Source organism: Cygnus atratus, chromosome 17, assembly GCF_013377495.2.
Source record: "Cygnus atratus isolate AKBS03 ecotype Queensland, Australia chromosome 17, CAtr_DNAZoo_HiC_assembly, whole genome shotgun sequence".
NCBI lineage: Eukaryota > Metazoa > Chordata > Aves > Anseriformes > Anatidae > Cygnus > Cygnus atratus.
In genome coordinates this window covers 12,374,116-12,400,225 of record NC_066378.1, presented here as the reverse complement: position 1 = coordinate 12,400,225, position 26,110 = coordinate 12,374,116, and the positions used below count along the sequence as shown (strand labels likewise).

At 40.5% G+C, this 26,110-nt stretch overlaps 1 protein-coding gene across 2 annotated transcripts in view; it reads left to right on the top strand.

Moving 5' to 3' along the window:
• Positions 1–20,924, top strand: part of ATP2A2 (ATPase sarcoplasmic/endoplasmic reticulum Ca2+ transporting 2) — a 45,404-nt gene extending 24,480 nt beyond the window's left edge. For both annotated transcript variants that reach the window (XM_050714188.1, XM_035564985.2), the window contains 14 exons: positions 1,577–1,662; positions 2,558–3,022; positions 5,684–5,772; positions 8,287–8,389; positions 8,928–9,059; positions 9,146–9,268; positions 9,445–9,663; positions 10,963–11,298; positions 11,535–11,755; positions 12,454–12,656; positions 13,091–13,176; positions 13,627–13,760; positions 14,791–14,908; positions 15,023–20,924. In XM_050714188.1, the coding sequence (XP_050570145.1) occupies positions 1,577–1,662; positions 2,558–3,022; positions 5,684–5,772; positions 8,287–8,389; positions 8,928–9,059; positions 9,146–9,268; positions 9,445–9,663; positions 10,963–11,298; positions 11,535–11,755; positions 12,454–12,656; positions 13,091–13,176; positions 13,627–13,760; positions 14,791–14,908; positions 15,023–15,292 (2,585 nt within the window). In that variant the 3' untranslated portion in view covers positions 15,293–20,924. The remainder of the gene's footprint in view (positions 1–1,576; positions 1,663–2,557; positions 3,023–5,683; positions 5,773–8,286; positions 8,390–8,927; positions 9,060–9,145; positions 9,269–9,444; positions 9,664–10,962; positions 11,299–11,534; positions 11,756–12,453; positions 12,657–13,090; positions 13,177–13,626; positions 13,761–14,790; positions 14,909–15,022) is intronic.
• Positions 20,925–26,110: the final 5,186 nt, after the last annotated feature.

Genomic DNA, 26,110 nt, shown 5'->3' with positions numbered 1-26,110 from the left:
GGGATGAATATTCTTCTGAGACTTATAATACCTTTTTGGTATTTTTTTAGTCAAGAAGCACAGGAATCTTGTGGGAAACAATTTCCTAGTTTTTGCATTCTTCTAGGTCTGAACATCCTGTCACTGCTTGAATATGAAAGTATGGAAATCTTACTAAATGTCTTCTGTAACACCCATTTTCTCTCACAAGAGCTTCTAAAATACAGGCAGCTGTTAAATTGCTGTTACTAAAGCCTTATTTGCTGAAATTCTGTCCATGCACATTCATGTGTTTTCCGATACTAGCTCTCAAGCGCAGGAGCTAAATTTAGAGCGCTTTCAGATTAGTTGAAAACAAAACAAAGTAACAGTACTTCTGAATATAGGAAAGAAGCTAGGAATCAACCAAGCATGTTATAAGAGTTTTCTCAGCTGGAACATGAAGATCTGTCTGCCTGTTTTGGTAGCACAAATAACAAATGTCAACTAGCTCTGAATTTTGAAACATAAATTTTTGATGAATAATTTACTTTTTGATCCTTAAATTCGTCTTGAAAAACAGGCGGCAAATTTTCTTTGTACGTATCCTGAATAGCACAAGACTGGTCAAGCTTACTTATGTTTAGCATAAGAAAATGTAAGCACTCAATGTTTGTAAAGCTATCAGAACTGGAAGAAGTAGAAGTAGTCAACTGGAATCTTGCATAAGGGAAATAATGAATTCCCTACCATTATTTAAATAACTGAAAATATTTACTTTTTTTAAAGAAAACACTTTTTCAGACTCTTTTAATTTGATATTTGAGTCTTCTAATTAATAAAACAGGACTAAAGTCTAAGATGCTCATCAAACCTCTTAAAAGCAGGAAGCTTTGGCTTTCTTAGGCTTACAAAAAGTAGTATGCTTTTAGCTTCAGTCACTGAGTTACCACTATTTGAAATCTGATGTAGTAATTTACATCTGTTCTTACTGAAAAGCAGCTTTGTATTCCTGTGTGATGTTTATGGAAATTGATACATTGAAGGTTTTTATGGAAGAGATTTCAGAAGGCTTCCAGCTGAAGGAGTTAACTGACAGATGGCTGCATAGTGTTAAAAAGAGAAAATCAAGGTTTGCCAATAAATGCATAACTGGTAACGTGTAATTATTTAAATGAGAATGTAACTCTTCCAATGCATAGAGAACATAAACGCTCATGAATGCATGAGAAGCACACAGTGACACTGAAGTAGAAAATTCTTGGTGAAATAATGATGAGAGGTCATCCTTGATGCAGTAGAGCTTGCTATGTTAAAGGAGGGAGTGGAGTGACTGCCTGTGGGACCACTTTAACATCTCTTAAAAGACGTGGTTTATGCTTTGTTGATTCTAACCCTATAAAATGTTTACTTAAATCCTACCTTATTTTCATTAAAAGCTAGCTGTTCAATTCTTTGGTCAGTTGAAATATTTCCTATTTCACTTAAGCGATTAAAATAATTTGAAGAAAGCAGTTTGACACACATTCTTTTTAGGACTGAAGATTATAACTTTTGATTCCCTACAGGACTCAAGATGATGTATAATCTCTTCTTAAGGCTGTTATCTTCATTTTAGGTGAATCTGTGTCTGTTATTAAGCACACTGACCCTGTACCTGATCCTCGTGCTGTAAACCAAGACAAAAAGAACATGCTATTTTCTGTAAGTTGTTTTGAATGTTTTAAAACATACAAATTGATACAGATAAGCTGATAAACAAAAGTGAGGAGAACTTAAGGTCTGAATCTAAAGGCCATATGACTTTTGTCTTATTCTCTGTGCCATCTGTACATAGTCTCCATGTGCATCAAACGGAATGAATTAAAAGTAACTTTTAATGAAAGCTGTCCTGATGTTTGTTGAAACCAGTTTATATGAGGACACTTTTGTCCTATACGAGAAAGTCTTGAAGGCTGGAGTACATGCCCTTTTAAAGGACGCCTAAATGACTACTTTTTCTAAAATAATTGTTCTCAAGACTGATAAGAAAGCGTACCTGAATTGTTGTATTGTGTTGTTAAAGCTGAGAACTAGCTTGATAAAACAGAAATACAGAGTTGATTTGAAATTTGTTTGAAGGAAGTGTTGAATGCCTTTCGGACACTGAAATAGTTCTTACTGTTGGTGAACTCCTTGTAGAAAACCTAACTTCTTGCTCAGGTTAAACATGTTCACACAATCCCACAGAACATGTCTATTACTCACAGTAAATAACATTATTAGGATTGGTTCTTGCCAGGCTAAAACAAAACAAACCCACTTAAGATTCCAGTAGAAATAGGTACTGCTTGCTTAGCAGCTGGGTTTGATTTTGGTGCTTATAGTAGACCAGTATGGGTTTGTATTGGGCCTAATTTGTAAATAGAGATTATTCTATATTCTCTTGCATATACTGGGGGAATGTCATTCTTCTTCTCTTCTCCATTTTCCGTATCCTAACTAAAACATGTTCTCTCTAGTCTGGCCTTGTGTGTGTGTTGTTTTATGTTTTCTTTATTAAAAGAAACTGTTTACAGTTTGAATGCAAGTTGTTTTCTCTTCCCTTTCTGTACATTAGGGTACTAACATTGCTGCTGGTAAAGCTATGGGAGTGGTTATTGCAACAGGAGTAAACACTGAAATTGGCAAAATTCGTGATGAGATGGTGGCTACTGAACAAGAGAGAACCCCTCTCCAACAGAAGCTGGATGAGTTTGGAGAGCAGCTGTCTAAAGTCATCTCACTTATCTGCATCGCTGTTTGGATAATAAACATTGGTCACTTTAATGATCCTGTTCACGGTGGCTCCTGGATTCGAGGTGCTATCTATTACTTTAAAATTGCCGTTGCTCTTGCTGTTGCTGCTATTCCCGAGGGTCTGCCTGCTGTCATTACCACCTGCTTGGCTCTTGGAACCCGCAGAATGGCCAAGAAGAATGCTATTGTTAGAAGTCTTCCCTCCGTAGAAACCTTGGGGTGCACCTCAGTTATTTGTTCTGACAAGACTGGTACCCTGACCACGAATCAGATGTCAGTCTGCAGGGTATGTTGAATTGGCTTGCTCTGTTTTTCTTTCTCTCCTCAGCCATTCAGTTTGAATAGTCAGCGTTGTTTGAATTCTTTTGATCAGGAGTTTTTTGGTTCTCATATCATGAAGATCTTGCTTTATTTTCCTAAGATAAACTTCTACTTTTAATTCAGTTTTCCAGCGTGTAGTGCTTAAAGGCTTTTATCTCTTCCCTTATTTAGTCATGGTCAAAAATAGCTGTACCCGCATTTGATGAAAGGAAAGGTTTTTTGCAAGCAGCTTCCTATTGGCTGTCTGTAAGCACGTCAGACTACCGGCGATTAGTTGGTATGATTTGTCCAGTTTCAGAAAGTGGTAGGATGTGTAGAAGTGTAAAAACATTCACTTCGACGTAGGAAGATGACAATGGTGGAGAAGCTTAGCAGTGAGAAAAAGGCAGAAGGTTTACTAGCAGTAGCTTGGATGGTCTGAGTTATCTTTTCTACTGTTTCCACCTTTATTTGGTTCTTTGCTAGCTGCTGTTGCTCTGATGTAGATCCCTATATTGGTTTCAATATGTATGACTAATCTGACAACTTGAGGAGCTGTTGACCCTGTCACCTGCATTGCCGGGGTCCTCTTCAATGTATGGTGCGCTTTTATGTAAGCGTAAGTGATGTGTGCACCTCCCTTTCTGCTAGTATTCTTTCTTGTGATGATTAATCGGAGATTTTTATAGATAGTCACCTAATACAACACATGTTGTGTTGCCAGTTTTCCATGCTTCCCATGTACTTGATATTCTGAGTAGGAATTTTATGGAGAAAACACTAAGTTCTTTTCATAATTGTAGATGTTCAGCAGCATAGCAAATCTATGACATCAAATGTTTGTTCAGAGTCATTACATCGGGTTAGAATTCCAAATGGGTAAATGTTGAGCACTACAGACTGGTATTTTTGGCAAAAGCTTATAAGTCTTAACCACTTTATTCTCATGTGATTGATTTTTCTTTTTAATTGGTGGTTGACTTATTTTACATGCTTAAGTATTGTAGTATTTATACCTAAGAGACACAAAGCAGCTGCTCATCAGTATTCCAGAGGAGGTTACTTGCAGTAGAGTTGCATAACTGCCCTAGTCTTTGCAGAGATTTTTCATCACCAAATGCAAGCTGCCAGAAATGAAGATGCCAAAAGCAGAAGGCTTCATGGTTAACTCATTTAAGAACCTTCAGATGTGTTTACATAAAAACTCAAATGCTCTACTCCTTATATTCAGAGGGCTAAATATTCTACATCTCTAGCAGTACAACTTACTGTGTCAGGCAGCTACAGAAAAACTTTAATTGCTTGATTTTGCAAAGCACAGCAAAATTCTAACATCTGTAAACTGTGTATTCAGTTTCACTTGAAGCAGAGAGATTACCTAGCTTTTAAAGTAGTATTTTCACAATAGTAATTCCCTTTGCAGTTACAGTTTTCATAGTGTTAAGTAGTAACTCCTGAGTGTCCAAAGCAATGTTTCTTTAGGGGAAGATTTGAAGTCTTGTTTTAATGTCCTCCTGTCCTGTTATCTCCCACAAGAACACATTTACTCTGTTTTGTGGCCTGTTAATTTATCTGCTTGTTTAGCTTTTTGGCTTTTAAAATTACTTTGAAGATTACAGGGACTCCAGACATTGCAGATCTAAATACTAGGCTGTATTTTGTGAATGCTTGCCTGAAACATAAGGCAGCACAGTGAGGGGAAACGAAGATATTAAGATGAGGTATAGCAAAATGGCTCATAGTAACCAACTAGTAAGAAGTAGTATTAAAATACACTATCAATCAGTGAGGAAACTTTGGCCTCTACTACCAGCTAGTCCTGGTAGAGTATGACAACTTCAGGTGCCATGTTTTTATCTCCATTTTCACTGATTTGAATCTTCTTGCAGCTCTCCCAAAATGGAAACGGAAACAAAGGAAAGATGAACGGATGCATGTGTCTTAGAGCACAAATGCATCCCTCAAATTAGTGTATTCATTTGAAAATAACTTCAGTCTGTGCTCTGTGGACACTTGAGCTGTCTGAATGGTTCTAATCAACCAGTGTAGACTGATTGTAGATTAAGTCATTGCAAAAGACTTAAAGAAACGGTAGGAAATGCTTTAACTGGTGTTAAGGGAAGCTTGTTGTAGTCTGTCTCTTGCCTTAAACCTTGCCTGCTACATACAAAAGCTTCTGTTATTTGTAGATGCTTTGTATTTTTGCTTTGGTAAGAATTGTCAGTGTACAAGCTGTCTTGTGCTGCTTTTGATTGGAATTGCTACTTCAAACATACACAGGAGAATTAATTTATGAGTCTGAAGCCAAGGAAGAACTTAGGCACGGTCAGGATTGTGAACTAGTCTAGTCCTAATAGCTGAAGTTAAGTGTGCGCTCTATAGGAATTTTTTCAACTCTTTGATCTACTTGTGCCACAATTCGGTTTTCAAATAAGATCTGCTGAACTGAAGTGCTGTGTTCTGTACTTCATGCTTCAGTACAAGGAGCTGTTCAAACACGTATGGGAGTGAAGTTCAAAGTATTGTCTGGTTTTGTCTAGTTTGTTTACTGAACATGGACTTGCTTCTTGTACCTGCATACTTAAGGTTTAAATCTCATGCATTAATTATTTTTCAAAGGCAGTAACACTTCTAATTCTAATTTCAGATGTTTGTCCTGGACAGAGTCGATGGAGATAGCTGTTCTCTGAATGAATTTACTGTAACTGGTTCAACATATGCTCCCATGGGAGAAGTGTAAGTGTTAAATATTTGTTTCCTCATTGACTGTTACTTTAGACTTGCAAAGTGATGTGTATAATACTCAATATTAATAAATGAAACTCAACCAGAGTGCAAACTGCCTCAGAGAAGCTAGGAGATTTTTCTTAAAGTATCTTATGAATGCGCTGAAGTTTTCTTAAATTTACTGTAAATTCTTCTGTCCTGCCCTCAGCAGTTTGTGGGGCTTGATGCTTCTGCACTTGGATAGGTCTATGTGTTTGTCTCAGCCTGTGGCATTTGAGCTGGTATTAAACCGACTCACTTTGAAAAGGCACAATCCATTTATGTTTTACTTTTATCAGTTTCAAGTCTCTACTAGTGGAATAGATGGTTCATCCTGACAGCTTCTAGAATCTTAGGGTTCTGATTCTAGAGGGAGAGCCTCTTTCTATCAGGTTGTTCCTGCTCCTTTTCTTTGGCCAGTCTTTCACATATTTTTATCACTTCAGTTTTACGGAATTAGAATTCTGCTATGTGTAAAGTAGAACTAGATTCAATTATTTTAAACATCTCGACCTTATGGAGTTTCACATACAGGCCTGTGACTTCATGCAGTCTTCACCAATCTCAGTAGCAATTATCCCTATATCAAAATTAATGTTCTCAGCAGCTGGAAATCTTAATTCCCCAAGTCTCTTTTTGTTTCAAAGCTAATTGCTATCAAAAGCTTATGCTTCTGTTTCAGCAGACAGAGTTAGACAAGGTGACACTCTAGATCCTGAAAAGCATCTAGCTATTATGCTTTTGCTGCTCTCTCAAGAACTACAGATAAAAGAAATAATAAAATTCAGTGAGGTGACAAATGTGACTATAAGAGGAGTCATCAATGTATATTAATGTCTGTTTTTACTTGCTGAAACTGGGGAAATATGAACAAGTGTGTGAGAAGCACTGTGTTCATGTACATAGCATTTTGTAGTGACTGATAAACTTTTCTAGTGACTGATTTCTGTTAGGAGACTGTGTCCTGAGGCCTGACAAAACACTCTAAACTATTTGACAGTGTGCATGCTAGTTTGCAAAACGAGAGCACAAAAGTAAGTGATTGTTAAGGACTGCAGCAAAAGCTAGTGGACTGCATTTCTTCACTTTTAGCTAATCAAAAAACCTGAAGCTTAAGAAAAATCTTCACCTAGAACTGACCCCAGCAACTTTGACTCCATGTGTACTTGTGTTACTTCAGACATTGTGATTGCTGATAAGGAACAGGTGGGGGAAAGCTGGTATAACAAGTTAGGGATATTCAAATATGCTGGTTGTCTGCAAGTTCAGAACAGGTGAAAGCAGGATGTACCAGCTGTGATAGACAATGTGACAAACTGAGAGCTGCTGAGAACTTTAAAGAGTTAAAAGCTTAGAGCTGCTAAATTTTGCTTATGACTGTAGGATTATATGCAAAATGAAACTTTAAAGCATACTTATTTTTTAAGATGCATTTTGTTCATACGCTCTTATGCAACACTGGATTTTTTTTGCAGTACTACAAGAGACTGAACAAAAAGCTTACATAATCAGACGTCATAGGCTATGTTAAGCATTCTTATGGAGCGGTGATCCATTTCTTTCCATCAGATGTTCTTCTCCTTGAGGGCTTTAATAAGAGATGTTACATGAGAATTATGTCTTGTTGATTCTGGTAAAAATAACAGCATTGAGCACTTCTTTTATGGTTCCTTTGTTTACTCGAGAAGTGTGCTGATGCTTCACAAAATGAGTTCATTTATTACCCATTTCCAAATGTGAAAGCAAAGAAGTTCCTTTTATTTGTGATGCCTGAATGGTATATTACTTCAGGAAAATGTACCTTTGCTTTTCCTAAAGAGCTCAGATATTCATCATTAAGTATATGTAACTACTAGAAAAGAGTATTTCTTTGCTAGTGGAATTTGTATTGTGAAATGACCTAGCTTTTTGTTGGTTTAGGAGATTCGCATACAGCACAGATTAATTTTTAAGAAATGACCAAGACCAAACCTACTGCCTGTCCAGTTCATGCATAGCAGTAAATCTGCAGAATGTGCAGTGAGACTAAGGAAGTTAAGCTCATAATGTATCCGGCAATATCCCTTTCCTTGGAACTCCCCTACAAGTTGTACATGCTGTAATACTGATTTCATATTCTTCTTTCACTGAACTCTTTACTTCTGTTCTGTGTTGCTGTATGACTCACTGGAGGAGATAATGTTTTGTAATTCAGGTAGTAATTTCATCAGTAATGTTGTTCTGTTCATTTCTGACTTACCTAAAATTCGGATTTCACCTTTATCAAATTTATATGATAGACGTGTATCACAATTTATTTTTATTGTGTCAACTAACTGCATATCTCTTTAAAGGTATTCGGATTCTCTGGTGAACTCTGTAGTTCCAAGTCCTTAATAAGCATTGTACTAAATGGCAATACAGTAGAGGGTTTAAAGAGGGGAAACGTGAAATGCTAATACTAAATAACTAACATAAATTTCCCCCTTTTCATTCTCTGGGAAGGCATAAAGATGACAAACTTATTAAATGTAGCCAGTACGATGGCCTTGTGGAACTTGCAACAATCTGTGCGCTCTGCAATGATTCCTCTTTGGACTACAATGAAGTAAGTACATATCCTGGAAATATCCTGGAACAGAGGGGAGTGTGAGAATGAGGATAAATGTTTGTTCTCATCTGTCTATGTAATACCTTTCAGTGGTAAATCCCCTTCTATTCAAGGAAGAGTATTTAGGTCTTCTTAAGTATTAATTCTGGGAATGACTTGTTTGTTGAACACTGAGGAAACTTAAGCCAGGCAGTAAGTGTAATCTGGAACTTGGAGATCTCTTGCTGTGTAGAATGCACTGCCGCTTTCTTGCTTTGCCTTGCCTCCTTTAAGGTTGCTACATCTAAAAATGACTTGAATACTTGATAAAGTACTGACATCATTCTCTGCTGGTATTGAGAGGAAAGGCTTGAAATTTTCTACAAATTAGACTCCTCAAAGTTGCTTTTTAAAAATAGTTCTGCTTGTTTCATAAGCCATATTAAGACTCATTAAGCATTTTTTTTCCATTGCGAAACTTGAACTTTGTCTCCAGTAGGTTCCAGTTGAGGGTTAAAGTAAACTCTTGTGTTTGTTTGCTTTGTGTTAACTAAAGGCTAAGGGAGTATATGAAAAAGTGGGTGAAGCTACGGAAACAGCACTTACCTGTCTGGTTGAAAAGATGAATGTATTTGACACAGACTTGAAAGGACTTTCTCGAATTGAACGTGCAAATGCTTGCAACTCGGTCAGTACTCTTTTATCTGGAATTCATTGGGGAGTGAGTTTTGTTATATATATTATCTAAACATATTGTTACTGTCATCTTAAAAGGTGATAAAACAACTTATGAAGAAAGAATTCACTCTGGAATTCTCAAGAGACAGAAAATCTATGTCTGTCTATTGTACACCAAACAAACCAAGCCGCACATCCATGAGTAAGATGTTTGTTAAGGTAAGTGCCATGCCGGAGAAGTGCAGTTATGAAATGGCTGCAAAGACAGCATAACGTTAGAAATTATGGCCAAACTAACTGCAGCTTGGACGTGAAGAACTTTGGTAGTTTAAGCAAATGCTGTGTTGGAAAGGAATTTTTTTAACTAAGATTTTTTTCTTTTTTGCCTCTGCAAGGGCGCTCCTGAAGGTGTAATTGACAGATGCACGCATGTCCGTGTTGGAAATGCTAAAGTAGCACTGACCACAGGAATTAAGCAGAAAATAATGTCTGTTATTAGAGAGTGGGGAACTGGTAGAGACACATTGCGTTGCTTGGCTCTGGCAACCCATGACAATCCACCTAGAAAAGAAGAAATGAATCTTGAGGACTCCTCAAACTTCATTAACTATGAGGTAATTTTAGTAAAATGTCCTTTTAACATTTCTTCCTCTCCCAAACTGGGAAATGGTGACTCCTTATGTTTGACCCTTTTCTTGAGGTAGTTAAAGCTGAGAATGTCTTACTGGGTGTTTTTGATGTCAGACACAATAATTAGCCACATCTGTGGAGGGAATTGTCAGTTTATAGAACAGATTATATGTAGCTCTGAAGAAATTCAAAGGATACAGTCTGGGAATGTTCTATGGTTTCTGGTAACTGTCCCCCCCCTTTTTTTTCCCCAGTTAATTTTGGGTTTAAAAGAAAAATGTGTATTTGTTCTTGATGGCTGGTTATACGTGCTGTCACTTGGCTAAAAGCAGGAGAAATCAGCTAAAAAGCCACCTACAGGTTTTACTATTTTGCATATATGCATACAGTCCTGAAGGTCATAAGACTGTAAACTGTTTCAGAGACTGAAAAACCTTCCCAAAAGTGCATTGTGGTTTCGGCTTCAATGATTTTTAGTTTGACGCTGCTCAACTGCGAAGACCTCTGGGGATTTTATGATGAAACCTAACTACCATTTTGTGCTCTGAGGATCGGGTTTACTTCCCCTCCTCCGTACTGTCATCTGCGAAAGCTGTCCATGATTATCGTCTTAGCTACTCTGTAATTTTCCAATGAAATCTGTATCAAGGACTTGGGCTGGGGTGGAGTGTTGGGGGGTGTGATAGCAGTTGGTGAGTTTTGGCTTGTGCACTGTGCTGCTGGCTCTGATTGTGAAAAAGAAAGACTTGACTAAGTTGAATTTGCAAGGGTGACAATTAGATCACAGCTAATGAAATGAGCATATTTGAGGCAAGATTTGAAAATGTAGGATCCCATTTCAGTGTGTGCTTTTGCTCTCGGAATTAACTATATGTCCTCCCATGTGCCTCTCAAGCATGTGGTACCATGTAGCGTTGTGATTCCGAAAGCACCAAATGCTGCCTCGCCTCCTCTCACTTGTCAATGTGCATATAGATGTGTGACATTTTGCTTCTGCCACTGTCTGAATTAAGTGTCAGACCTAAAGCGCTGTGAATTTAGCATGGTGAAACAGGTAATCCTTCCAGAATGAAAACAACAAGTATATCATGCATAATATATTGGCTTTGGCTAAACATCAAGTTGACGTAGGCTTCAGTGTCCAATTGCCCAATATAGAATATTGGGAATGGGAGTAAACACAAAGGTCACTATGCTGAGATGTATGCAAGTAAAATGATTGTTTTGCAAGCATCAGATATCTACAGGTTTTTGTGCTAAAACTCAGTGCTGTATTGTTTCAGACCAATTTGACCTTCGTTGGCTGCGTGGGTATGCTGGATCCCCCAAGAATTGAAGTAGCTTCATCTATAAAGCTGTGTAAACAAGCTGGTATTAGAGTTATTATGATTACTGGTGACAATAAAGGCACAGCAGTAGCTATTTGCCGACGCATTGGTATCTTTGTGGAAGATGAAGATGTGTCTACAAAAGCCTTTACTGGCCGTGAATTTGACGAGCTCTCACTTGCTGCCCAGAGAGATGCTTGCCACCATGCCCGTTGCTTTGCTCGTGTGGAGCCTTCCCACAAATCTAAAATTGTGGAGTTTCTTCAGTCTTTTGATGAGATTACAGCTATGGTGAGGAATTGAACTTTTTACTTGATTTGAAAGGCAGATACTGTGTTTAAACCTAAATTATGCCCTGTCAGACTGATGCCTTGTTCAGGACTTGTGCTTTTTCCTGAACTCCATCTCGTAATAGTTCTGTGCTTAAGTGATTTGTAAAGATGTAAAATACCAGACACTATGCAAAATTCCTTTCTTGTCCTATATACAAGTGTCTGTTCTTTTTCAACTTTAAATTCTTGTTTTAGACTGGTGATGGTGTCAATGATGCCCCTGCATTGAAGAAAGCAGAAATTGGAATTGCTATGGGTTCTGGTACTGCAGTGGCTAAAACTGCTTCTGAAATGGTTTTAGCAGATGATAACTTCTCTACTATCGTAGCTGCTGTGGAAGAAGGACGTGCAATTTATAACAACATGAAGCAGTTCATCCGTTACTTGATCTCTTCCAATGTTGGAGAAGTTGTTTGGTAAGTTTCAGGTGTTTTCTTTGGGCTAGAGTAGTGATGATGGAGTCTTTTATTATTATTATTAATTTACTTCCAGTATTTCTCACTAAAACCAGAGAAACAGGTTCTCCAGGTAGTGGCTCATCGTGACTGTGTGGAATGAGGTCTGTATACTTCTAGGGTCAGTAGCATTTACTGGAGAATTTTAGCCTACCACAAAAGATAAGCGTTGCATTGCATATAATACTCTAGCTTGGTAGGTGGCTAAAATGCTTTACAGTTATTTCTGTGTTTGGAATACTTCTCTGTGGAACTTAATTTTAAAAATTAGAAAACAAAATCTTACAAGATCTGGTATTTCAGATAACATAGCCACAGATACAACTTAAATGTTTCTGTAACTTAAACCTCAATTTACAGAAGAATGTGTTGTACGTGTCCTGGGGAGGAATTTTGCCCCAGTGCCACAGAATGTGAGTGTTGATCTCCTAACTGTTGCTTACATCAAAGCATACTTTCTCCCAGAGCTGAATATAATATAGCATTTGTCTTGCCCTATTTTTTTGTAAACTTTAAAGCATTAAAAGCTTTAATGCTGTTTGTGATATGAAATGGATAACTCCATGTGAGAGAACAGAAAGGATGCTTTAATCTTAAGCATTAAAAAAATTTATTTGCGTTCACAAGAATAAGCTTATAATTGGTGGGTTTTCTTATAGTATCTTCTTGACTGCTGCCCTGGGTTTTCCTGAAGCTCTAATTCCTGTCCAACTGTTATGGGTAAACCTTGTGACGGATGGTCTCCCTGCTACTGCTCTGGGCTTTAATCCTCCTGATCTTGATATCATGAATAAGCCACCCCGCAACCCTAAAGAGCCACTGATCAGTGGATGGCTATTCTTCCGTTACCTAGCTATTGGATGTAAGTAGTAAGAGCTTTCTTATTTTTCTTAAGTAATTACAGCATGTAGATTTTTTGAGGCCCACTTTGAAAGCTATGTTTAATATTTGTTAAGTTCTGAAAACTAGCAATAGATGATCTGTAGAATTGGTATTATCTTTTGAGATTCACTGTTTTGTGTATTTGCAGACAATGCCATGATAGAATGGTAAAGCAGTATTTTTTCGTTGCTAACAACAGAGGCAGAAAATCATAGTAGCCTAACATCAGTAAGACATCTACCACTTCATCAGAATCTTTTGATTGGATTCTAGATTTATCTTTTAGATAAATTAGTCTTTTTTTTTTTTTTTACAGTACTTGGAGGTCTCGAAGTAGAAGTTCAGGTGTGGCAAGTGAGATCTTCTCTTGCATAGAGTTTACAACACTGAAAAAAGTTCTTTGTTTTCCTTAAGGTTATGTTGGTGCTGCCACAGTGGGTGCTGCTGCTTGGTGGTTTATTGCTGCTGATGGTGGTCCAAGAGTTACCTTTTATCAGCTGGTACGTGCTCTATTTAATTTCCGGGGGGAAAGGGGCACATTCCTTTTATACTTTTTTTCGTGAAATGACTGTAGAAAAACAGTAGCTTATTTTTAAAAAGTTTTATGTAACAAGATATTCTTTTGGACTTGTTAAAGTAAAACTTATTTTAAAGACTAATCAATTGTGATCAAGCTCAAAGGTGGCACACCTGAGCTTCTAAACAATTTGGAGGACTGAGTGGTGTCTTGTAAGTAAAAGACTAACAGGAATCTTTCTAAAGCTGGCAAAAACTTTTTGTTTTTTTTGGTGCTTGTAGTGTCATGTTAGACACCTGTCTCTCCTGTAGTGTGGTGCTTGTAGGATTCATATTAGAAGTTTTTTTCATACTACTACTTACTTCCTAATAGCTTATTTTATATTTTAAAAGTTAACAAGCTGTAAAAATGAGTTCACGTTGTTCTATTGTAGAGCCATTTTCTGCAGTGCAAAGAGGACAACCCTGACTTCTCTGGTGTCGACTGTGTCGTGTTTGAGTCTCCGTATCCAATGACAATGGCTCTTTCTGTACTTGTCACCATAGAGATGTGCAATGCTCTCAACAGGTTTGTATCTCTGCATCAGAAAGCAAAGCTTTTGCGTAGCTTATCCAAAATCCCACCTTCTATGCAGTTTGGTTCTGAGTGTGTGGACAGCTCAACGAATAATGAGTCATACTTCCTTTCCAAATCCTGGCAGTGCAAACAAAATGACTCTCTTGTAGGTAGCATTTGAGATCCCTTATCATAAGGTGTATTTTTAATTCTGTCAGTTCATTCTGGTACTTTACTAAGTATAAGCAACTGATATATTTTCCGTTACTTTTAATCTGAGCTTAATTAATCAGATTATCCCTCCCATGTGATATCAAGGAGAACTAAAATAAGAATGTTGGAGATACGGAAAATAATTTTTCCTGCCTGAAGGGAGTGTGGGTTTAGCCAATTAATGTTGCTATAAATGCAAACCACTAAGTAGCACAATGTCAAGGGTATTTTCTTCAAATAGCTTAGAGGTCACTTAATTTTAAAAACCAACTTTAAATGAAAGTGTACTGTGGTAGTCCTACATAGTAAGGTACTGCTCTACATTTGATGTTCTATATCTCAGACTCCTCTGCAGATTGAATCTGGAGAGTGGATTTAAAGAATAAGCATTAAGAAGGTGCAAGTACAGGGCCCCCTCTGTATTTCCAGTCTATAACTGAATTTTGGAGGAAATGGGAAGGGAGGAATAGGGCCCCAGCAGCTGACAGACAGGAGGATTCTGTCTCATGCTGTTGTACCCAGCATTCCCTCTTCACACCTGTGGTGATGGTGTCAGGGTCTTAGCAAAAAAAAATAGATTAGGTCAGGAATGGGCAGAATGCACAAAAGCTTTCAAAAACAAACGTGAGACTGAACTGTGGCCGCTCTGCGAAGCAGTCTTCCAGGGTGATTTAAAGTTGTAACCTACTTAAACCATATTTTGGTGTCTTTTCCTTCATGACTAGGATAACTGGGGCTTGTCTTGCTGCTCTTTCCAGCTGTTTTCTGATTTATTGAATTTCCTATTGGTGTCTTGTATGTACACACATGTACCGTGTTTCTGTTGCAGTCTGTCAGAAAACCAGTCCTTAATGAGGATGCCCCCGTGGGAGAATATCTGGCTGGTGGGCGCTATTTGCTTGTCCATGTCACTCCACTTCCTTATCCTTTACGTGGAACCGCTGCCAGTAAGTGCTTTATATCCTCATCCCTGAGCTTGGAGATGGAGCAAAAACTTGTCGGGAGCTTAAGGCAAGGGCTGGAGGAGGAGCAAAAGGTGTAATACTTGGCTTTTCTTTCAGATTATCTTCCAAATCACACCTCTGAATGTGACGCAATGGCTGATGGTATTGAAAATCTCACTACCTGTCATTCTGCTGGATGAAACACTTAAATATGTGGCCCGTAACTACCTGGAACCTGGTAAAGATAGTGTGCGGCCTGCCACCAAACCGTGTTCTTTGTCAGCATGCACCGAAGGAGTTTCCTGGCCATTTGTGTTCATTACTATGCCCTTGGTTATCTGGCTTTACAGCACAGACACTAACTTTAGTGATATGTTCTGGTCTTGACTGACATGGTGACAGTTTTACATTGAAAGAAAAAGTTTAACTTAATCAATTTTTTTATTGTTTAGAGCAACTGTCTATTTCTGCTGAATTTTCACATGAACATATTTGCCGGTGATGGAGGTTTCATACTCTAGATTTTGGTTTTTTGCTTTTTTCTGACTTCAGTGGGGGCAATATATTCCTCTTTTATACACAGTTAAAGTGTCCATTGACATGTACAGAGAACTAACACTATTTTATGCAATTTTTTTGTAGATGAAAAGCATGTACAGTGTTCTGTTCAATAGTCATCATGTAAAAAAAAGTAAATTTTTTTGAGCCAGCGGACACTATCAAACTAAATTGGCAGCAGATTTTAGGGAATGAATGTGTGTTGTCTAAAACTAAAAAGAAAAAAAAAAGCATGTAACTGTTTGTCTTCTGCATGATCATCCAAACTTAATTTGTCATACAGTCAGGTTTTATTTTTTTCATAAGCTGAACTTTCTGCACTGGGTAGAGAGTACTGCTACCTTGGTCAGGATTTCTTCTGTTTCCCCTCTTCCTGCTCCCTTGCTCTTGGTTCTTGACTGTCCTTGTTTACACCAGTTTCTGTATGAGGTATGCCTAATCTTGCTCGTGCAGAAAATACCATTCCAGGTGCAGCCTGCTGGGGTTCTTCCATATTCTCAACACACAGTTTTTTTAAAGATTATTTATTTAAGTCTCTATTGTATTTTTATTGTAACAGACCTTATTTTGCCAGTGTTGCCCATGATGCAGGGATAGGGAGGTTTACTTCTGTCTACTTAAATCTAAACCAAGCCTTTTTAACCAACACAGTCTGTTTTAATCCCAAAAGAGGGTTTAAGTTGAGTTTTAATACCTGAATTACATGTGTCAGATCTTTTTTTCTTTCTTCCCCCCTTTAAGATCAAAACTTGTAATGAGACCTGGAAAAATAACTTGCACTGCATAGCTAGAAATTGGATTTCCTACACTTAGGGCACTAATGCTAAGTTGTATACATGGAGTTACTCTGCTGGCCTGTTGTTAGCCTGACTTGAAGTAACAAGCTCGTGTGTGTGTTTTGTAAAATCTGTAAATAGCACATGACCAAATTGAACATATTGTATAGAACTATTTTTATTTTAATGTGGCACTAACCACCTTCATTATTACGGTAAATGTTAAAGCATGTTTTCAAATTCAGTCCTGTATCAACAACGTGTAAGTCATTAACAGTCCTAACTGTGGTGTTTTTCTCCAATGCCTTCCAACTTTCATCGACTAAAGTGAGTATTTCTCTTCCATTTCACCATGCCAGTGGTGACTTGCTGTAAAATAGCATATGCTGTATACATGTTGAAGAATAAATAGTAATTTCCTTCATTCCCATGCTGTGTTTTGTCAAATTCTGCTGTGCTACATTATTATCACCACTTTAGACTCTCGTTCTGTGGTGTGAAGCTCAAATTACTGATTCTGAAGGTAAAGCGCTTGCTTTTGTTTTAGTGCATTTTAGAGCTTGTTTTAGAGCAGCCAGGAGCCTTAGCGTACCCCAAGATCCTACAGCTTTTTTTTGTCTTAAGTTCGAGATAAAATTGGATAAATCTGTAACTTAAGACAAACGACAGGTGTTTATATGACTGTTCAGTGTGCAGAACACTAGTACTCGTGGTCAGGTGCTGGTTTACTCTGAGGCTTTTTCCTCCTCTGAAATGGGGGAGGCCTCTCTGAGCACACCAGCCCTTCTCTAGGAATAATCCACACAGCGCTCAATGTGCAGGTGCTTCTCTGCTCCTCTTTGCAAAAACAGCTTATTGTTTTCAGTGAATGGAAACACTTTGAACAGTGGTCATACAAAAAGACAAAAGAACAGTCTTGGCTTCACAGGATAGTCTTTTTTTTGTACTTGTACTAGGGTCATAATGCCTTTGTTGAGTAGCAGGTGCTGTTATCTTGTGTTGGCTCGAAATCTGCTTTAATAACCAAATTCAAACAGCTTTCTTACTCCTCGTAGCTTTTAACTACCATTTTCCTCTCTGCTCTTTTAGTGCCAGCTGGAATCCAGTGAGCACAGATTAATCCTTTTGGTTTCAAGCTTTCAGATATATTCAGATATACGTGCCAACCTCAGAATACAGACCCTATTTGAAAGTCCACTGCATTGCAAATACTCACTGTTTATGTAAATGTTGATATCCTTTAACAGATGCTGAAGTGACTCAGGTAGAGGGAGATAGATGTGATGATGTAAGAGGTGTTTTGTAGAACTGTAAGCATTGAACTCACTTGAATGCCCTCTATGCAAGGAAGAACCTGTCTTTGCCAACCTGGATGTTTTGCATACCACAAAACCGATGGCCAGCACCAGTCAGATGCTGTCTGAATACTAACTGAGCATTTTAAGGCTTGAAACAGGAAACTTACAGGTCATGTTATTTAGCATTCCTTGGGATCAAAATGTGTATCCAAGTCCACTGTCACTTGTTGGAAACAATGCTAGCAAACCTGCTCCCAGAATTGTGGCTAGATTTTTTCAAGGGGGCAGGGACAGCCACCGAATCTTTGAGCAATGGCTCTGTGTACACCTGTAGAGCACCCGTGTTGGTGGGCTTTTCTAAGCCACGTATGTGGCAATATTTGTGAGCGATTCTTCTTGTACAGTTCTTTTCCTGTCTATTACACCAAATAATGCTGCTATACAACACCTTTCTCCGCATCTCTAAGACGCTGAAGGGGAAAATGGATAAATTAAAATTCAGTCTTTTGACACCTTCTGTTGAATCTTTGTCTGGCACACTCAGTTGTGCATGTTGAAGACAAATCTTGCTGAGGGCTCACTCGTATCAGTTATCTCAGGGTCTCACTTGCAGTAGGAGCCTTCTGTTTCTTGGAGTTTACCTTTGAAAGCTAGACTGCTGCTGGGTGAATGGAGTGGTGTTTATCCCTCCTGACTTCTGCAACCTCAGGAGCCTGGTTTTGTAGGGTATGCCTAAAGAGCCCAAGCAATCTTAATCTACCTTGCTTTTCTTTATTATTTTTAGGTGTCTCCTGGTCTTGCTGTCTAGCCTTCTTTGCAGAAGTGGAGCAATAGGGTTCCCTATGATCAGTACTTAACTATTGCTGGTTCAGTGGCAACTGCTGTTAGACTTCAGTACTTCTGTTCTCCAGGTGTTGCCACTATAAGATGTAGGCCAGCCTGGTGTGGTCTGGACTGGCCAAACAGCAAGACCTACCATGTGCTTCTTCCCCTGTGGTCAAGCACCCAGCCCTAAAATTGCTCTGCTGTGGGCTTTCAGGTTTTATTTCCCATCTTAATTTTAGAAAAGAACTTCATGCCTTTTGTTTCCCTTTGCTCTCATCTCACTGAGCTTCATCTCTCTGGTTTTCTGAACTCCTCACACCTTGCTGTTTATTTTCTAGCATGTGAGGGGTGTGTAAGATTAACGTTGATTGTGACTGATGGTACCATATGTGAGAAACACCAGGAAGGATCCCAGCTCATGCTGGGAAACCAGTGGGTTTTGCTATGACAGCAGTGCCTCCTGAATTAAGTGTTCTGTAGGCTGGTCCAAAGCAGAGCAAAGATGATGGTCAGGCAGCTGCAGTCATATGCCAGCAACATGGAGACAAGGGCTTTTATCTTTGTTGTGCCCCAGGTGCTCTCAGCTTTCCAATGGGAGTGATTCAAAGTACTGGTTTTGAGCTGCACAACTGGCTGCTCCTTCTTGCCTGTACCCAGGCACTAAAATTAGTCCATGGTTGGTTTCTCAAAGCATTACTGCAAATACATCAGTATGAAAGAAGCTGCAGAAAAATACATACCAGTCTCTCAAAGTGCTGCAGAGCTGATGGTTGTAGAGAGGCCGTTCTGGAGAAGGCTCATGGTAAGAAAATGAGTTTTTAATCTGATGATAAAATGCAGTACAGCAGTCCTCTGTCACTGTTCGAAGAACACAGCTGATGCACAGAATGTACATGGTAAACTGCTTAAAGATGGTTAAATTTGCTGAGATGAAGGGAGGTAAAACTGATACAAAGTTGTCTGTCTTGCACCTGTCTTGTTTACCTTCTTGCACTTCTAACCATTAACTGTTTCCCTAATCTCTGCTAATTACATCCTTAATTACATTAATATTATGCATTCTCAAATCTTAGCAGGAGAGCCTAAATTTTAGTGTTAAGCAGTGTTTTGAAGAGCCACCATTTAGTTCTAGGCAATCAGAGTACACTTTTTCCAGACCCAAGGCTAACCTTATGCTGTATTTCAGGGGTAAAGTACAGTAGTAGTTATACTGTACTCTACCCTTTGCCTACGCATTAATCTGTGTAGTTTAATGACTTCTTCAGAGCTTTCCTACTGCTTCCCAGAATAAGCTGCATAACTTGAAAAAGGGACATTGTTAGGTCACTTCAGGGCCAAATTTGCACTATAATGCCTTGATCAGAAGAACACCAAGTTTTTTTTTAAAAGGGGAAAAAAATAGCTCAAACTGGGTACTATGAGAAGCTGAAAGAAAGACAGATGAGTCTCCCGTTACTTTTTACTATTACCACTAGTCAGGCAAAGAAATGCAAAAACTATCCAAACATACCTCAATTCTTTTTCATTTATGGTCTTCTGGAGGAGGTGCTGACTTTGATGAAGGGAGCTCTGCTAAAATCGGAAGAGCTGAGACATAATCCAGAGTGTCCTGGGCTTTAAGAACAAAGTAACCTGAGAGTGTCCCTTTAATGACAGAGCAGTCCTTATCAGACTTAACATTCTTTCTTCTGTCACTGTTGATCTTAGTCTTGCTTTTATAATGATACTTTGCATTCATCCTTTTATTAACTGTTTCCTTTTCTTTCTTTCCTTTTCAGCAATACTGGAGTAATCGCTTCTTAAACAATTTTGCAGAAATGTAAGGTTGTTTTGTTGCGTGCATGTGTTTTTAGCAACACATCTTCCAAAACTTCTGCATGTATCATGTGTAAAGATTCTTTGCTTTCCCTAAAAACAAAACTCATTGTGTTCTCTGTGGAAGAAATGTGTGGTACCATTAGGACTTCAGATGTACAAATGTGCAATATAGTTACAGAATTGGAAACTCTCTGCAGAGAAGTTTGGGTTCTGTGCAGCATGGAGAAGAGTTTGTTTATCTTTGAACAAGAATCGCCGAGCTGTCAGCCAATTTTCCATATTCCTGTATGTAAAATGTCAGTTTATAAAATGTACAATATCAAAACTGCATGCCTTCGGTTGTAGACAAATCTCTGTATTGTATCATCCAAACATACTACTTATAACAGCTTATGTACAATGCTATCCTATTTATAAAACTCATTGAAAAGATTACAGATGAATGTTAAACTGTAAGCCTCCAGTTCATACCTTTGGATTTTTTTATCATGTGTGCAAATCAACCTGTTTTGCACTGTAATGTAACTTATTTAAATCTAAGGCAGTAAGACAGATGTTGGTGCAATACAAAATATTGTGATGCATTTATTTAGAAAGCAGCAAATGACTTAGCCAGTTACCACAACTGCATGTATGACCTTTAGAAGTTGTAAATAAGATCAGTTGTCTATTTACATGCTGACAGTAAGAAGCATCACACCTAGTTTCATTTGTATCAGGTAAATAAATTTATTCTACAATACATACTTTGCGTGTTATTTTATGCACTTTGTTTTCTGCAGGTACATGCGTACATACTTCAGCGTGCTCTTGTATTAATGCCAGGATGACACATATTTGCACCAACAGCATTGCAATCTTTCCTTCTAGAACTATGCAGATGCCAGCTGCTCTTCCAGCAGTATTGACCTCCTCGCTGGTGTGACTTCCTCTGTTCAGGGGCTTGTGTGTGTGTTTAAGGGACACTGTCAAGTACTTCGATCACTCAATTTTTTTTAAAATGCTCCATTGTTTGTAAATCCCTCTGAGAAACTTAAAATAAACATTTCTTTCCCAACTACATCTCTATTTTTTGTCCTTCTCCATTTCCTAAATTGTCCCAGCCCTCAGTAGCTGCTAGCCTCTACCCCTTCCATAGGTAAAAGGAAGATTAACCAAGAGTGCCTTCGCTATGAGCCATGAACAGCCTGCTTACGGCTGCTTCTGTTAGTCATGGATTATTCCCTTCCTCAAAACTTAGGCAATTTTGCCGGTAAGCATGCTGCAGCAGTGCAAGTCCCACCAGGTCACAGCATCAGAGCCCTTGCTACAGCGTTAGGCAAGGCTAAAGCACTCCGAAGGGTAAAAGCTGGGTTAGCCAAGTGTCCTGTAATGCTCTGCTCTGACTCCCATAAACTACGTTTTGTTTGGAGTAAGCGGAGGGAAGTAAGGGCACAAGCAGAGCCTCTCTAACTATGCAACTGCAGCCAACTTCAAAGGGGAGTAATGCGTTTTTAAATTAACTGTAATGCCTCTCGAACTAGCCCATGATGCCAGCAAACAGCGTTATCCAAATTAGGTGACATGTCTAAGCCCCTTCAAACACAACAGCACGAGGTTTAAAAATACTAGAGCTGAATTCCGCGGCTGCGCTCCGCTATATGATGGTAGGCGCTGCATTAATACATAGGGCTGGAGGAGAAGGCTGCTTCCTACTATGGTAGTGTTGTTCCCAGCAAGCTGAGCTCTGCTCCTAACCTCTGGGCCAAGGCTGTCAGAACCGAGTTCAGCACAGCTTTTATCTGCAGCTGCAGCTCTTCCCTCCACCTTATTTATAGACCGGCTCCTGCGCACACCAATAGCACTGTCACCAAATAACCTCCCGGAGCTGCTCCCAGCACAGGCCAACAAACAGCAGCTGTCTGTTACACTGCACAGACACCTGAGCTAAACTATTAAAATCATTTCTTCAGCCCATTAGGGAAGAAATTGCCACATTAACCGACATCTCTAGGCTGGTGTTCAGGAAACGATGAGAAAAACAAAGCTCTCTATCGACTAAAGGCAGCTGAAGTCCAGTTTCTCGGAAGAATGCACACACGTAGTGTACCAACAGCTTATAAAAGTTACTCCTGCTGCCCAGCTGAGCTGGTACCCTCTTCTACTTGCATCAATACTTGTCAACAGCACCGATACCAAATGTAGACTGGTGATTATATTAATTAAGTCATTGTTCAGAAAACAGCTTCAGCTTCCACTCAGTACTGCTGCCATGGCTAGTTACAGTGCAAGGATGGTTTCAGCATTTCTGCGTTGACAGCACAGCACTGGGGAGTGAACCGAGACCAAACCCTTAACTTATCTTTAAACATTTTTTTTTAGTTATGATCTGCAAGCATAACTAGTCCCCAAATGAACTGCAAGCAGCACTTCTGGAGTAGAGCCACACAGAGAAAACTTTGCGAAGCTCAGTGGGTTGCTAGGTACTCAAGTGCGAGAGCATGTGGGGTAAGAGATGCTGAGATAAACAGCTTCATCCCCCCCCCCCTCCTCCTCCTCCTCACCTCGCTGCACAGCCCTGGCTCCAAAGCACCGCATGGATGGGCCCCGTTCTGATGGCTGCGGAGGGAAGAGAAATGGTTCCCAGCACCCTCAGGCATTACAGGCAAATTACATCAAGCTCCAGTACGGGGGGCAGAAAACAGCCCCGATTTACACTGAGGTGAATGTGATTGCGTAAGATCCAAACCCACAGCCACCCCCAGGCTGGTGGGTGAGAAATGAGGAAAGCACTCGGTAGAGGAGAAAGCTCATTTGTTTCACAACCTCAGCTCTGGAAAAAAAGCCTCAGGAAAAACTACAGGCCAAGCCCGCAGAAGCTGCAGAATGAAGACGAGCATCCCACCCTCTGCTCAGCCTGCAGAGCCCTGAGCACCTGAAGACAGCTTTCTAACATTTCATCCCCAACGATTCAGCTGCTCTAAACCAAACTCTACTAAAGCACCGGGTACCTTCCTCACCACCGGCCAACTTCTTTCCCCAGCAATCTAACACAAGCCTGCTGCTGTGTTGTTTAATGCCCAAACTGAAGACGCACAAACAATGCCAAAGAGAACCAATCTAATTGCAGTCATGGCCTCAGGTTCTGCTATCAGCCACGGACACCTCAGAAGCAGTTAACTGCAGCCGAGAGCCGAGGCTCTGCAAAGCCCGTGGGACGCTGCACAAAAAGCTCTTAGCTAAGTGGGGCAGCATCGAGAGCGGCGACCAGGGGCTGACATGGAAAATGTAGGTCAGCTCTACTGCTGCTGAAGAAACCCTGCAAGTTCACCTCAAGAGGAAAATGGGCTGGGCTCTGTGGCAGAGCGAGATGCCCTGCCATGCCCCCATGGCATGCAGGATGTCTCCTCGCACACACACGCAGCCCTGACAAGGTCGACCAGCCCCGACTGCCAGGAGCAGAGCCCAAGAGACTGCTGCTTCAAGGCGCCCGCTCCAACCCATCCCACTTGGCCTGTCATCGGCAGTCACCAGGCTCGGAGTGCTCAGGAGCCTTCTGACATCGGTTTAGCAGGCTCAGCTATTCACCTAACAAGGTCAAGCCCCCTGCTATTTGTTTAAATAGAGACAGAGAGACCTAAATTCATATGGTAAGAGTTATCCCCATCAGCCTCCTGGAGCAGCTTGAGGGGAATGTGCAAAATCATGAGAGCACCCAGAAACTTCCCTTTTAATTAGTTCTTTTGGAGGCAGTACAAACTCACACTTGCACATAATCCTAGGAATAACACAGGATTTTGCTGACATCACCAGCTTTAAGAGAAGAGGGGTAAAATTCTCTAGCCTTGCTCTTCAGCAATGGCCAGCCTCCAAGAGCTGCTTGGCATGTCCAGCTCAGTGTTTCTCTGAGACTGAGCACTACCATAACCAACTGAAATAGACTTCAGCAACAACAACAACATCCCCAGACCTGATAAGCCGGGGCTGCTATAAACCCATGCTATTTTTGCAGGTGGCGGAGTCAATTTTTCCTACAGAGGCAGGCAATGAACACTGCTTTACTGTTGGGGTGAGATAACATCAGAGGCTAACAATCAAGCTGCGACCAGCTCATGCATTCAGAACCAAGTCACACAGCTCCAGCGCATTGTGATTGCAAAACATCGACGCTTTGGTCTTGCGCTTGTTCCTGCCCTGCCCTGCATTCAGTGAGGCACGACACCCCAGACAGAATTTGTAACTTAAAAGTCAGTTTCTCTTATCATTGCCCTCCTGCAGGACTCGAGCACTAGCAGAGACCTTCAGTTGAGGTTTGAGACCAACCTTCACCAAGCAAAACAGGGGCAGGCAGAAAAGCTCCCCCCACCCCTGAGCTCGCCCCAACGTGTGTCCTTTCTGCTCCTGGAAGAACAAACTCACTGTCCATAACCAGGCTGATGTGCAGCTGCCATGCCAACAACAGCCCCTATTCACACTGCAACTCCTCAGTTTTCCAAGAATTCTTTCCCCATACTCCTCATCCCACCACACCACAAACAGCAGTTCTAGCCCTGTCCTGCAGTGGCTGCCTTGCCCAGGGCACACTTTGTCTCATGATACAGGTACCAAATTCTGTGCCATTGTAAAATCTAGGCCTAGGGTTTGTGGACATTGCCAGCTTCTTCTCAGGACATCCACCACGAGGCTTTGTACCTTCGCTGAACTGCTAACACGAGAATCCACCCACCCGTGCTCACAAAACAACCGGCAGGTGCTGGAAATCTCAGCCTCTGCCAGGCAGCACTGACTGGGTACGGACTGCTTGCCAAAACCGTGCTGCTCTTCAACACAGCTCCCAGGCGTTTCACAGATCAAAAAGAAAACCAGAAGGAAATCGCTGCAGCATTGACTCAATCTCCAATCCATCAGACGATGCATGCAAACCGCAGCTGGCCTCTCAGAAAACAAGGCCAAGTTCCCAAAGCACCCCGAGCTTGCTTTAACAAGTTCTGTGCCTTGCGGAATTCTGGAATCTCCCAGAGCGACACTGCAGACCTTTCCACCGACATCCCAGCATTGTGTCAATCAGATTCCGCAATAAAACAGCAAAAAGCTGCAAGTAACATGCCAAAACTAGCCCGAAGAATGACTGTGTACACTGCGCAGCACTAGATCTGTATCAGCGCATGGAACAAACAGGAAGGCGAGTGCTGCTGGTGGCTGCCCACAGCAGTGGGGAACGAGATGTTCCCTTAGTTTGGGTTGAGGGACAGACATAATAAAGGTGTTGAAGTAAAATTCAAGCACCTAAAGTCCTGGAAAATTCCTTTCTCCAGTTGACGCTGACCCCGGAGCACACAGACTCCCTGGGATACTTCTCTTTTCTTCCTGGAACTGCTCTGACACCTTATGTTGCCTTTCTGCGTGCACTTGGAGCTGCACTGGTAAGACCAGTTCAGCATTTAGCTCTTCCTATGCTAATCAGGTTCCACACGCTCATTAGGCAGTTCTCAGCCCGAAGCACAAGGGCTTTTTTTCTGACAGACGTACGCTGGAAGACTTAACACCATCCAGCCTTTCACAAAATGGAGTTGCTGTTGCCCTGCTTTTAAAGCATAATGGGATTAAGAGCTCGTCTCCTCCCCTCACCAGCTGCCATTTGTCTTTGAAGTCTTCATCAGGACACTTCCATCTCAGTGAAAGCCCCACTGGCAATGTCCCACAGAACTACCCAGTTCCTCTTGCTAGCATCCTAGTGAAAAAGCAGCCGTCACGGGGCTGGCACTAGGGCTAATCCAGGGTTAGAAATAGGACACACGCTTTTCCCTCCCCTTGGGGCAGGGGTGAGGAAGAGCAGCCTCACCCGCAGCAGTTTCCCTTCAGGCCAGGGCTGCGTGCCCAGGAGCTCCGTTTCCTTCCCAAGGCCAAGAGCCCAGCAGCAAATGAGGTTAGCCCCTGAAAGAGTCTCTACA